This window comes from Trichomonas vaginalis, chromosome II (genome assembly GCF_026262505.1).
Source record: "Trichomonas vaginalis G3 chromosome II, whole genome shotgun sequence".
Taxonomy (NCBI): Eukaryota; Parabasalia; order Trichomonadida; family Trichomonadidae; genus Trichomonas; species Trichomonas vaginalis.
In genome coordinates, this window is record NC_067204.1 from 8,657,514 (window position 1) to 8,671,282 (window position 13,769).

Below are 13,769 nucleotides of genomic sequence, written 5' to 3' on the forward strand. Positions count from 1 at the left end.
AATTATTGAAGAAACATTTGTTTATAAAATTGACATGCTTCATAATCTTTCTTTATCATCGAATGCTTCAATGATTCGTTACGCTTTAGCATATAAAGACTTTAATCCTAATGAAAAATATCCTGAGGAAGAGATAGAATCAAGTTTTGAATTAACGAAAAAGTATTGGAAATATAAAATTGAATCATATAAGAAACAAGATGAAAAAGCAGAAAGAGATACTAAAAATAATGTTTCAATGGATGATTTTCAATACTATCACGATTTAATCCTTTCATCTAAATGCAAAATGTGTGGTAAAGCGTTTACATATGCAAATAAACCAACATTGGATAGAATCGATAATGAAAAACCACATACCAAAGAAAATTGTCAGTTAATGTGTTGTTATTGCAATGTCGTAAAATCAAATAAAGATGAAGATGTTCAACGTTTAAGAATCAATTTAAGAAATTATGCATTAAAAAATAATTTACCAATGACTTTAGATTCAGTTGAAGCTTATCACATTCTCCGTAATGGAATTACTGGTGGTTTATCAAATGTTCAACATAGAGTAAATCTTAAAGGAATCACGCACATTAATAAACTTTCATATAATCCAGAAACTAAAACTGTATCAAATGAGGACACCACCAACATTATGACTCATTTTCGTTGGTGTTGACTTTAATTCATTATATCCTTCATCATTTTCATCTAATCCTCATGATTTCATTCAATATACTGACCATAAAATGTATATGCCGGGAAGATTGAATGGTGTTATCATTTGTGATACAGCAACAAAGAAAGCAAAAGCACTGGGAATAATTAAGAAGAAAAATACTTTATTCGTGGCTGAAGTAAAGGGTCACATTGATGAAAAATACATTAATGATTACATAAACTTTTTACCGATAATAAGAAACTTAGATATTATCACAGATGAAAAAACAATTGGCAGTTTTATGTATAATTACATGAAATCAAACAATCTACCGGTTGACCAGAAACAGAGGAAATTAACTCAGTTAGCATCAACACACAACCAATATCAACCATTTTCTTCTTATTATCTTTGGTATCTAATAGACAGATTTCATTTTATCATCGATGATATTCAATCAATTTTAACATTTACGAAAAACACTTGTTTTAATGAATTTGCGAACAAATTTATGAACGAAAGACAAAAGGCTGAATTAGAAGGAAATAAAGGAAAAAGTTTATTTTGCAAGATTTCGCTTAATGGATCATATGGTTACGATGCAATGAATACACAAAATTACACAAAGACTAAAATAATGAATGCACAGAAGGCACGCGTTGCATGTATGTCAAATAAGTTTAAAAACATAAGAGAAATAGGTGAGGATACATATCAAGTGATGCTTAAAGATAGATTTTATAGATGTGATACATGTTTACAAGAGGCATTCTTCACTTTAGATAACGCAAAATACTGGTATTTAGTTTTCATTTATGATTTTATGTATAAATGCATGGATGTTAATCGTTTTCATTTCATTGAAGGTGATACTGATTCATCTTATTGGGCAATCGCTGGCGACCCAAATCTTCCTAACACTCAAGCATTCAAGCAATTGTTACCGATAAACAATTTTATGATAAAAACATTTTCAAATTCGCACCATTTGATTTCTTCTGTTTTGATGAGAAATTTAAACCTAAATTAAAGAATAAAGCTGAAGAAAAAGCACATGAGAAGAGTTATTGGGTTTAGCAATTGAGAAACAAGTGATAACATGGTTGCTTTATGCCCTAAGTGTTATACATCATTCAACGGTTCAATTGATGGAAGTGATTTTAAAAAGATTGCACAAAAAATGAAAGGTGTTAGTTTACGACAAAATAAACAATTAACACCTAAAAATTATTTGGATATAATAAATGATAAAGTGATATTTGATGGTCAGAATATTAATTTACAACTTAAAAACGGGTCAATGACTCGCTTAACAATCGGTAAGACTGCATTAACAGGAGCACACACTAAGGCTGTATGTTGTGAAAATGGATGTTGTATGCCATTTATTTAATAAAATGCCACAGAAGAGACAAAAGGAACCGTTAATGATGCGATTCAAAGAGGTGGGCACCCTTAAAACATTTATTTTATTTTTATATAAATGGATAACGCAGATTTAGAAAATTTAATTGATGATTTAGTATTTAATCAAAATTTTCTTAATTATTATGAATTAAAATCATATCTCCAAAAATATAGGGTGTCCAAAGGTGCGTTTAGCACAGCGCTCTATATGAGACTATTAAAGGAGATATATGCTGATTATAAATATATAATAAAAAATATGAATATATGTATATAATGAGTATGTTGTATTTTGGCGCCATGCCGGGATATAAAATGAATTTTGAGACAAGAGGCGGTTTCGCGGGAAATTTTGGCGGGATTTTTTTCATTTTTTTAATGAATCATAAAGAAAACATCCTCGCTCTTGCAAAAAAATGCAAAGACTGTAAAAAAATCTACGAGACATTGGTAAAATGCTTCGGTATGGATGCTCCTAGCTATTCCACTGTAACGTATCATGTTAGGATGTATCACTTCATGAACAAAAAGGCGCCCATCATAAAAATTGACAAAAAATCGCCGGATCAAAGAAAAATCAAAGCAATTCTTCAAGCGCTAGATGAAGACCCAAGAGCATCACTCAGAAGGATAGAGGAGATGACAAAGATACCACGTACAACAGTCAGTTATTATCTGCACAATTATTTGAACTACAAACTAGCGTATACACGTTGGGTTCCGCACAACCTTAATTCAGTTCAAAAAAAATCTAGAGTCCAATCTTCGAAAGAGCTCCTCTCTATATTGGGTGCGTATCAATCCAAGAAGTTTCGCTTTTTAGTAACAGGGGACGAGTCTTGGTTTCAATATGCAACAGAAGCCAAAATCATGTGGATCCCGAAGGATGAAAATCCGCAAACATTCCCGAAGAAAAAAATTGACACACCAATGATGATGTTGTCAGTTTTTTGGGGCGTGAATGGCATCATCGCAATTGATATTCTTCAAAAACCTAATACGATGAATGCTCAGTATCTAATTGACAATGTTCTTACTCAAATTATCAATTCTGATGAGTTTGAGAAATCCAAACAACAAAAACAAAAGTTTGCAATTCATTTTGATAATTCAAGAGTTCACAAAAGTCATAAGGTAATGAATTACTTGGTGGAAAACAATGTCAAAGTTGTTCCAAACCCAATTTATTCACCTGATATTGCACCCTCTGACTTTTATTTATTCGGCACGCTAAAAAAGAGAGCTGAAGGACGCGAATTCGCGAGTCCAGATGATCTTGAAAATTTTGTAAGAGAGCAATTTGAGCAATTTTCTCATGATGATTTAAAGCGTGTCTTTCAAGCCTGGATCGATCGCTGCGAACGCGTGATTGAATCCAATGGTGATTATATTTAAATAAACTTTATATATATGTAACTTGTTTATTTCTATTCGCAGTATTCAGGTTTGTGCTAAACACACCTTTGGACACCCTATATAATAAAAATATAACGGGTGATGATATGGAATATTATTATTCGTATTATAAAAATGAAATTTTGAAATATCATGATAAAATAATTTCTAAAATTAAAGACAAAATTAAAAATAATGAATATACAAAGGGAAAAACTAAATCACAACTTAAACAGTTGAAAGATTTCAAAAATAAAGTATTAACAGAAGAAGATATTGATGAATTATATAAATTATATAATCCCGAGCCGCAAAAAACAAATGTTCAACAGCTAAAGGTGCAAAACACCCAGGTCCTTCAGACCATAAATGAAGCACAAGCTTTAATTTATGATTCATTAGTTAAACCATATTCAGCCCGACTTTTAAATGAAGATCAACTTTTGGAATTCATCTTTCAACATAAACTCGAAGCGGGAAAGTATATCAAACCTTTATATACAGCATATTTAAAACAAATGAATAGAATACATCCAGAATTAATGAAGGGGGGAATGAAATCCAAAACTTCATCATCCAAAATCAAAGCAGATAAAATTAAACCACTTGCAACACCAAAACCTCCAATAACAGTACCTCCTCCTTCAGATAATCCTTCATCATTCACTTTATTATATCCATTTCAAACATTAAAGAAGCAAAAAGATTTTAAAAAGGATTTCAAGATATTAAATAAACCAATTGACCCGAAAATTCAACCGTTAAAGGAAAAATTTGGTCGCCCTTCATTTGCACCATATCCATATTCATACGAAATCGATCATCTGGAATATTCAAAAGGAAACGTTACTTATTTATTTGCCATTAACATTAACACAAGATATTTATATTGCATTCCGGTGAAAGGGAAAACAGAACAGGAAACAAGAAGAGCTATTCAATACTTATAGATCATGAAAGAGTAGATAATATCAGGGGTGATAGTGATAAAGGATTTCAGGCAGCTATGGCTCATTATTTCCCACAAATTAATTTTTACTTTTCATCCTCTCCATATACGTTTCATAATAAAATAGTTGATGCAGTAATGAGAACTCTTAGAGATGCGTTAGGAGTTAACGGTCAGATATACTGGGATGGAAATCATGACTCCATCATACAGCAGTTAGTATATTATTACAATAATACATGGCATAGAACTATAAACATGAAACCGGTGGAAATGAAAAATGATATTTCAAAAGAATGGGAATATATTAGAAAGCAAATGGAAAGGTTGAATGATGTTAAACGTGAACAAATTAATTCAGGGCTCATGAATTTTAAACAAGGGGATAAAGTTTTGATTCATCTCGATTATGGAAAAACTGATAAATCAATGACAAAAAGAAGACGAAGATTTGACACAATAGCTGAATTTGTTAGATATATTAATGGCAATGCATTAGTTGAGGTTAACAATAAATTAATAGAAATTCCGATTTATTTTATTACTCCATTATATTTAAATAATATTTAATTTTTTTATTTCGTAAGAAATGAGTGACAACGAAGCAGCCAAGAGTCCAGACAACGAATATAAAAAGAAACTAAACAGAATTAAATCAAAAATATGCTATTACAAAAAGAAGCCGCAATGCGGTGGGGCTGAAAACGATAAAGAGAGGAAAAAAATAATCGAAAAATTAGAAACTTACCGTTCAATCCTTAAACTGAGTGAAGCAAAAATAAAAGAATTTAATAGAATAAATAAATTGATTGGAAGAGATGAATTTAATAAAGATGAATTTTTAAACTCAATCCAAATTTAATTTTTATTCCTCTTCGACAACATCTCTCTTTCCATCATTACTGCATAACCGCATTTTCTCAGTTTTAGTGGTTTGTTATTTTTAACATGTTCTTGCATCATTTTTATCATTTCCTCCCTTGTTATGATTCGTGGTAAATTTTGAGCTTGTGGGGTATCCATTTATATAAAAATAAAATTTTGTTATCAGTTATTTTATCATCATTTTATTAAGTTCATCTTTAGTTAATTTGAATGATAAGAAAATTTATTTTTGAATAACTGAAGGTGTCACCATGTCACCATGTGTCACCAGGTTAATTAACTTCTCTTAAAAATGATGACAACATGACATTTTGACAACAGGTACGAAAGGAGGAAGGCATTTATGTCTTACATTTTTGAAGAACTGAAGGTGTCACTACGTCACCATGTCACCAGGTTAATTAACTTCTCTTAAAATTACTGACAACATGACATTTTGACAACACAGCAGGATTAATGCAAAAATAAATTCAAATCATACTTTATAAAGCTTCATTTACGGGTATTTCATCATCAGTAAATGAATCCTCATTATCGTTTGGTTCAACCTGTTTATATAATCCTTTCATTTCTTCTTTCAAAACATAACACCATGTTTGTTTACCATCTATTCTTCTATGTTTCCTATCACATTTATCCTTAATACTCATTTGAAAGTTTTTGTCTTTCATGTCTGATGGTTTGTAGAATAGAGCATTTTTACACGTCATACCTACACACAATTCATCATAATGTGTATTTATCCATACATCTAAAGGATTTGTTGATAATTCTATTAAATCTTGTTTGGCTTCAGTCATCGGTATGATTCGTACATTAAATGATGAAAGGTCGTAATTGATAAAATACGTCAGTAAATTATCATAAAATTCCTTTGTGCATGAATTCATCAAATTCTTGAAGTAATCAAATTGACCCTTGAATTTACCATTAACTCTTAAAACTACGTATCTTCTGTCTCCAACTTCAATTTTGACAGGGTAGACGTTATTAGTTACGAAAATGAAGTTTGTAACATTCTAAGCAGTTCTTCTGGGTTGATTCTTTTCATTAATTCTAATCTCATTATCCGTAATAATTGATTTCAAAGCGTTGAAGTTTGCGAGTCTATCTTCACCTACATTCTTGAGTTCATTAAGTACAAGAAACATTTTATTCTCAACTACTGAATTGAAATTACCCGTTAGCTCACTTATTTCGGTAATGTTTTTACATGAATAACCAGCGAGAAGTTCAGAAATAATGTCTGTAAATCTGTTTTTACCTGTTCCCTGAAGTCCTTTCAAAATAATTGCTGTTTCATTCTTGATTCCGGGATGTTGAATCATTGATGCAATCCAGCCGAGAAGGTATTTATACACTTCATCGTTATTATCACAAATGGCTTCTTTAATGAAATTCATAAACATCTCAATTTTTGGGTAATCTGGTTTTTCGAGAACGTTGTATTTATAACCCTGAAACGTTGAGCAAACATCTGGAGAATCAGATTTAAAGCAAACACCCTTAACGGTTAATGAAGACAATTGATTTAGTAGTACATCCCATGCTGTTATTGTTTTACCTTCTTCTTTAAATAATTTAATCATTTTGAGTGACTCTTTCATGTTTGATTGAAGAACGAATGATATTTGATTCATTTTGTCGTGGATATTATAGTCCTTTTGAATGAAGTATTTGTTTCCACAATCTACAAAACGGATTACACGTGATAAATCCTCAATTACTTCAGAACTGTTTTTATACTGATGATTTTCAGCCTTGCGTCTAATATCTGTTATCAAGAATGAATCATCAAGTTTTATATCAAATGTTATTTTTGGCTTACGTAATAAAGGTAAAACGTATTCATCATAATATTCCTTTTGATATAGTTTTAGAATCTTCACTAAAACAAATGGAGAAGTCATTAAATGTGCATATCTACTACGTGCTTTTTCAAAATTACTTTTTGCATTTTCAGTTAAGCTGCAGAAGTTATAAACGTTATCGTATGCTTCATTAATTAAATGATTAGGTAACAAATTAATTGCTTGAAACAGTGTGAATAATGTAACTTCTTTTTCTAAATTCATGTTTCCACCACCATTATGTACTTCAAAATCACTGATGCCATCAACTATGCTCTGGGCAAGTTTATCGTCAATGTTTACATCTTTGTTTTCATTCATGATAGTCTTTATTTCTTCGTTCTTCTGTTCAACTCTTACCTTAATATTCAAATCATTTAATATATCGTTTACGGTTCTAGTTAATGTTGAATCATAACTTCCGCGAATGAATGAGTATGTACTGATTGGTTCTGTTGCATTCTTGCGAACTCTTGAATCAGCCATAACCACCAATGAACGCTTTGAATCATCAATAGAAGTCATGATATCGATATCATAATCATTGCAGGAATAACATTTAATCATTCTGTTCGAAACTGCATAGAAGAAATTAGTGTTACAATAAATGTGAAGACCTCCTGAAGCAGTTTTAACGATAACATCTTTATCCGAAAGTTTTGATAGAATGTCTTTTCTAACCGTTTCTTTAAGTTCATCATTGTATGATTTATTGATATCGACATCTATAATCGTTAAATTTGATATTTTATTTACTAATAAAGCCATACCAGTTTTCCTTCCTCTTCCTCCATCGTGTTTGAGGTAGTTATGTAAATCAATCTTGTTTTCACCAATTCTTTCGTTGAGGGTTTTAGTTTCTGCCGTAACTAATTCCTCAGCTAATAAATCAATAACTTTTTCATCAGAAACGATATAGTTGCTGTTGTTGTTTGTTGCTGTCATTTATATAGGAATAAAAAATAAAAATAATTTTAAAACTAACTTTATTTTTGGACTGCATCAAATTTCCGGGAATGTTGTCAAAATGTCATGTTGTCTCATTTTTTCAGAGAAGTTAATTAACCTGGTAGCACATGGTAACATGGTAACACCTTCAGTTATTCAAAAATGCTTCATTATTGAATAACCTAAAATCATTAACGATAAAATATATTTCTGCAGTTCATCCATTACTTCATTACCTAATTAATTACAGACATAAAATATATTTAGTTCATTCGGTAAGCCTTGACCCAAAGGTCTGGGCTCAAGCGCGTTCATTGAACGCGGTACCATGCGAATACAGTCACAAATGGTGGCATATAATCTTTACCCAAGCCTGTTGGATTTGTTGTGAAAGTGTGTGAATGATTTCCTGTGGTTCCACAGAAAATACCTGCGCCTGAATCTACTGGGTCACTTGAAATATCATATCTATTCATTCCCTGTCTATCTGAACCTGCTGCAAGATTTGTAAAACCTCTTTTTGTTATTGAATGTGTATGATTACCTGTTGTGTTTGTCGTTCCTGTATGAGTGTGCGGTGGAAGGTTTGCTTCTTTAATTTTCTTCGAACCTCCTGTTTGCTTTGAATATCTAGCACAGTATAAGAATTTATCTACAATCTGCTTCCACATACCAAAACCTAAAACTGTTGCTGGATTTGTTGAGTTCATTGACGTATAAATAGAACCAACAGGATATAATGTTTGAAGTATTTCATTTTTCATGCTTGTAATCACATCATTTACTTCCGACTTCTTTGCATAATTTTCATCTACATAAGTTTTATCTGCTTTAAGGTCTAAACATCCTGAAACCCATCCTGTATCAGCTTTAACTTTAAAAGTCTCCGATGTCCATTCATGATACCATTCAACCTTTTCTTTAATTTCATTATCTTTTTCATCAACATAAGTTTTATCTGCTTTAAGGTCTAAACATCCTGAAACCCATCCTGTATCAGCTTTAACTTTAAAAGTCTCCGATGTCCATTCATGATACCATTCAACCTTTTCTTTAATTTCATTATCTTTTTCATCAACATAAGTTTTATCTGCTTTAAGGTCTAAACATCCTGAAACCCATCCTGTATCAGCTTTAACTTTAAAAGTCTCCGATGTCCATTCATGATACCATTCAACCTTTTCTTTAATTTCATTATCTTTTTCATCAACATAAACCAAATTTGCCTTCTTCATTAACTCACTATCCACATATTCCTTATCCACCTTCTTCATTATGTCGTTTAGGAAACCTTCTATGAATTCCTCATTTAAATTAAATCTTCCAATCTTCAAAACTTTAGGAAATGCATTTAATGCGTAATATCTCTGTTCTTCTGGTGGAATTGATGTTATATCATCCGTTATTCCTTTAATTTTGAATTCATAAATAAAATTTCTTTTATATTTGATATCACTGCACCACCTTTGCAAACGAATTCGAAAACGGTCATTTTTCAATACTATCTCCAAATCTCCATATTTTAACCTTTGCGTTTGTTCTGCCGTCTTTGAATTATATGCATATATGGCGTATGTAATGGTCTGAAGGACCTGGGCGCTTTGCGCCTTAAGTTGTTGTGGTTGCTGTTGTTTAATCATTTATTATGATTTAAAAATAAATATTTAATCCGTTATCTCATCAGCTATTTTCTCTATTTGAAATTGCCATAATATTTCATTCATAAATTCTAAATCACAATCAAATAGGTCAGTTATTCTAAATTTAATATTTGATAAATCTTTTGAATGAAGAATAAATGAATTCCCGGATAATTGAAACGGATATGATAAAGAAAATGTGTTTAAGTTGATGGATAAAATGTTTTGTATTGATGGGTAAGAGTTAGGGTCTAATGTTTGATGTGAAAATCTCATTGGGGTATTAACTTTATCACATTTGATTAAAATGAAATTGGAACCAGTGTCAGAATACAAAAACATCCCAACATCTTTTTCAAAATTTAATATCCCCAACAATGAACGAAGATGAGGAGTACAAAATTTAATTTTCAGCTGGAATTTAATAAGGTTATTTATTTCATCAAGTTCAAAAAGTTTATCAGGTTTTGATTTAAAATTTTCTTCATACCATACGATAAATGATTCATTTAAATAACTTAAAATCATGTAATATACCCATTTCGCTATCACATTTATATACATATCATACGTTTTTTCAAGGTCATCTTTAATAAATGATATATAATCTGAAGGGTCTAAAAGAATGGGATTAAATTTACCACTCACAGAAACGAGAGTAACATTATAAATTCCGCTAACTGTTAAATTTAATTCACAGTTATATATTCGAAATAATATTGATAATTGACATTTTTATTACGATTAAAAATATGGTAAAGCGTTATTTTCCAGTGATAAATAAACTAGAATAAGATTACCTCAAGAATTCATAAATTCAACGAATAAGAAATTCATCACATGTTATAAATTTTAGTGTTTTCAGAAAATATGAGTCAGTGTCATATTCATCAACAGGTTATATTTCACTTCATTCAAATTTAGTTCAATCAAACCCATATAATGACCATTTCATAAGATTTTCAGATGGTATTAAAAATGTAATTGATAGATTAAAATATGAACAGATTGACAATATCGAATTTTTGGAATTTGGTTTTTAAAATATCCCGATGGAAAAAAGATTGAAGTTAAAGATAAAGCTGATACTATAACAAAAACAATTACAATGACCGATCCGGATAGTGGGGACAAAAAGAAATAAAACAAACGATAGAAACTGGTGAAAGGTCAATTATTATTGATTATGATTCAAAGGATTATTATTCGATAATGTTAATGCTTGAATATTAAATAGCCTTAACAAAGAATTTTTCAAGTGATATTTTATATTCATCAACTATTTTATTATAAATATCATTATATGTTAAATGAAGTTCAGTTGTTGTTCCGTTCTTTGATATCTTAATTGTGCTAATATCCTTTATAGGATTTATTTTTGCAACTGTTCCGCAGCATGAAACCTCATCATCTATGAAAAATTGAATCTTAACGTCTGAATCTTGAACATCACAAAGAATGGCGATAATGTGAATTAATGATTCATAAAGTAAAATAATTAAACCGGATTGGTCAATTAAATTTATTATTGAATCATAATTATTAATTATTATATCACGGTAAATTTTCATTAATTCAGAATTAATGTCTATTTTATATGGGTTCTCGATGTTTGATGAAAGAGGTGGGGGGTATGTTGGATAAGTGGGAATTTCAACAGGTTCTTTACCGGGTTCAGATAAAATGATTGGGTCTCCATTCTCATGGTTTTCTTCATTCTCCTCCTTTTTCGGTAAGTCACGAGTTAATAAATTTGGTTGAGTTGCTGACCTTGTTAATTCAGGGCTAACATTAACTTTAACATTTTGAATAATTCGTGATTTATCATCATTTACGTTATAACCAACCGTAATCTCTGCTTTTGCGTTAGTGTTCTTTTGACTAGTGAAACGTCTTCTCATTTATATTCGAATAAAAAATATATTTAAACTTTTATTTTGCTGGAACTTTTGAATCTATTATTCCCTGTATTTGTTCATGAAGTTGATTTTTAGCTGTTTCATTGTAATTAATAGACCTAATATATTCATTAATTGCATTCTTATAATCATCTGATTTCTCAAATTTTCTTTTATCTGATTCCTTAACTAAATCATAAGTTAAACCTCGTTGCTGATATAATGGTTTCTTAATTAAATCTTTGAATGATTGAGATAAAGCACCCGATGCAATTCTTGCTACTATAATTGGTTGGAATTGCTGTTTAGGTTCATCTTTAACATTTGCGAAAACTGGATCGAATAAAGCAACTTTAAAGAATTTCTTAGCTGAAATTTCAGGTCTAATATTTGCATATTGACCATCAAACTGGTTAGAATATCGTGGTAATCCATCCGGTCCCTCTTCAATAGCATTTAATTCTTCATTGAAATAAGAATATGGATTATGACGGTATGAATTAATTGGACCATTTTCACCTTCTCCAATGTATTGTTTAACAGCTTTTCCATTTTCATCAAATTGCATAGGATAACGTTCATTATATGCTTTACGTTTAGGATAATCAGTTATAGTTAACTTGTAACCATTTATGACTTTAATATTTCCTTGACCATCAGTAACGAAAACTTCATTTATACCATCAGGTTTTCCATTTGGACCCGTAATGTCTGCTTCGTGTGCTTCCCAATTTGGACCTTGACGTTTGGCATATGCTTGAGCTTCTGGTAATGTTAAAACGATTCTCATTTGTTTAACATCTTTTTGAAGACCAGCAACAATATGAACTAATTCTTTCATTCCATCAAGAACTTTCATAGTTCTATTATATGCACCCTTTTTGTTTGTCCCTTGTTTTAATGGAACCTGTAGAAGATTTGCTATTTCTGTCATGTTTAATTATAAATAAAAAATAAAAATTAATTATAAAAAGTTAATCAAATTTAACACCTCCTTTATTTAAATCAACTATTATTTTTCCATGTTCACCTAATTGCTGATATTGTGTGTAAAGTTCATTAATGCTCATTGGTAAATTCACTTGATAAAGCATAACGTTCAACTGTTGACGACTAAACCCACTGAAAATGAAAAGGGTTGATAGATTTGATTTAATGTTTGTGCTTAATGCTTTGAAATATTGAACAGCCATAAAGAATGAACACTGAATGTGTCGACATTGAGTTAATAACTGATTAAAATATGATTTCTCATTTGTTATTAGTTTTGATTTCACTGCATCATCTAGAAAAATGAGTGAATAAAAATTCTCTATCAAAATTTGAAATAGAAAGTGTTTCAAATAATTCATCCCGTTGTTTATCAATAATTTTATCCTCTAATCCTTGCTTCTTGATTGTATTATATAATTCTTTATACATTAAAAAGTTTTTTAAATAATCTTCTGCTTCTTCTTGTGATAAATAAATAATTGGAATTTTGATTAAATGCTTTAAAGATTCAAATGTATCATCTGAAGGTGAACCTGAACGGTTGATATAAATTAACACATGTGAATAGGGGGAAGTGTTAGCAATAATGATAATTTGTTTTAATATCGTTAATGTTTTACCTTTATTCTGTTTACCAATTGCTGCAGTGATTGAATTTAAGTAACATTCAGAATATGGAATTTTCATTAATTTTTCCTTAGATAGAGCATTTCTATTATCACTCAATGCTTCATTAATCATATCATCTATGTATGTATTATATACTCCTGCTAATTCTTCATAAGGGGTGGATGAATTTAAATCCATTTAATCAAAAATAAATTTATAATTTTAAACATTTCTATTCATCAATATTTCATCATATGAACTTCTATACTGTGGTGGTGTACCTGTTGGATGATATTTCAAACCTTCGTCCGGTGTCCATGTCCAATATGTAGTCCTAGTAAACCAAACCTGAGGAGGATTTGTCACCTTTGAACAGTAAGTGTCATTTTCACCCTGAATGATTGGATAAGCTTTCACTTGTACTGTAACTTGCGAGTTGAAAGTTTCTAATCCATCAAAGAATATACCCGCTCCATCACGTTGAACTGGAATAGTGCATAAGAATGAAGTTTGGTCTTTCCATGTTCTAGCTAATGGCGTGCCATC

General features: G+C 30.4%; 5 protein-coding genes and 3 pseudogenes across 8 annotated transcripts, besides 2 other annotated features; 2 read left to right on the forward strand and 6 right to left on the reverse strand.

Moving 5' to 3' along the window:
• Nucleotides 1-743: 743 nt before the first annotated feature.
• On the forward strand, nt 744-2,042 carry TVAGG3_0508990 (annotated as a pseudogene). Its single transcript has one exon. A coding segment is annotated over exon 1 (1,299 nt).
• Nucleotides 2,043-2,227: 185 nt separating this feature from the next.
• Nucleotides 2,228-3,531: a mobile genetic element.
• Nucleotides 2,324-3,451, forward strand: TVAGG3_0509010 (annotated as a pseudogene). The gene has a single exon. A coding segment is annotated over exon 1 (1,128 nt).
• A 702-nt stretch (nt 3,532-4,233) lies between the features above and the next one.
• Nucleotides 4,234-13,769: part of a mobile genetic element that runs on past the window's edge.
• TVAGG3_0509030 (uncharacterized protein) lies at nt 5,768-6,085 on the reverse strand (the record flags this gene model as incomplete). The annotated part of the gene is made up of 1 exon (XM_051236853.1): nt 5,768-6,085. The coding sequence occupies one exon, from the start codon at nt 6,083-6,085 to the stop codon at nt 5,768-5,770; it is 318 nt and encodes a 105-aa protein (XP_051094677.1).
• Nucleotides 6,305-8,080, reverse strand: TVAGG3_0509040 (Prim-pol domain family; the record flags this gene model as incomplete). The annotated part of the gene is made up of 1 exon (XM_051236854.1): nt 6,305-8,080. One exon carries the CDS (start codon nt 8,078-8,080, stop codon nt 6,305-6,307), a length of 1,776 nt encoding a protein of 591 aa, XP_051094678.1.
• TVAGG3_0509050 (phage tail repeat-like family) lies at nt 8,395-9,723 on the reverse strand (the record flags this gene model as incomplete). The annotated part of the gene is made up of 1 exon (XM_001583347.2): nt 8,395-9,723. One exon carries the CDS (start codon nt 9,721-9,723, stop codon nt 8,395-8,397), a length of 1,329 nt encoding a protein of 442 aa, XP_001583397.2.
• On the reverse strand, nt 10,953-11,624 carry TVAGG3_0509060 (uncharacterized protein; the record flags this gene model as incomplete). The annotated part of the gene is made up of 1 exon (XM_001583346.1): nt 10,953-11,624. The coding sequence occupies one exon, from the start codon at nt 11,622-11,624 to the stop codon at nt 10,953-10,955; it is 672 nt and encodes a 223-aa protein (XP_001583396.1).
• TVAGG3_0509070 (uncharacterized protein) lies at nt 11,656-12,555 on the reverse strand (the record flags this gene model as incomplete). The annotated part of the gene is made up of 1 exon (XM_051236855.1): nt 11,656-12,555. One exon carries the CDS (start codon nt 12,553-12,555, stop codon nt 11,656-11,658), a length of 900 nt encoding a protein of 299 aa, XP_051094679.1.
• Nucleotides 12,596-13,421, reverse strand: TVAGG3_0509080 (annotated as a pseudogene). Its single transcript has one exon. A coding segment is annotated over exon 1 (826 nt).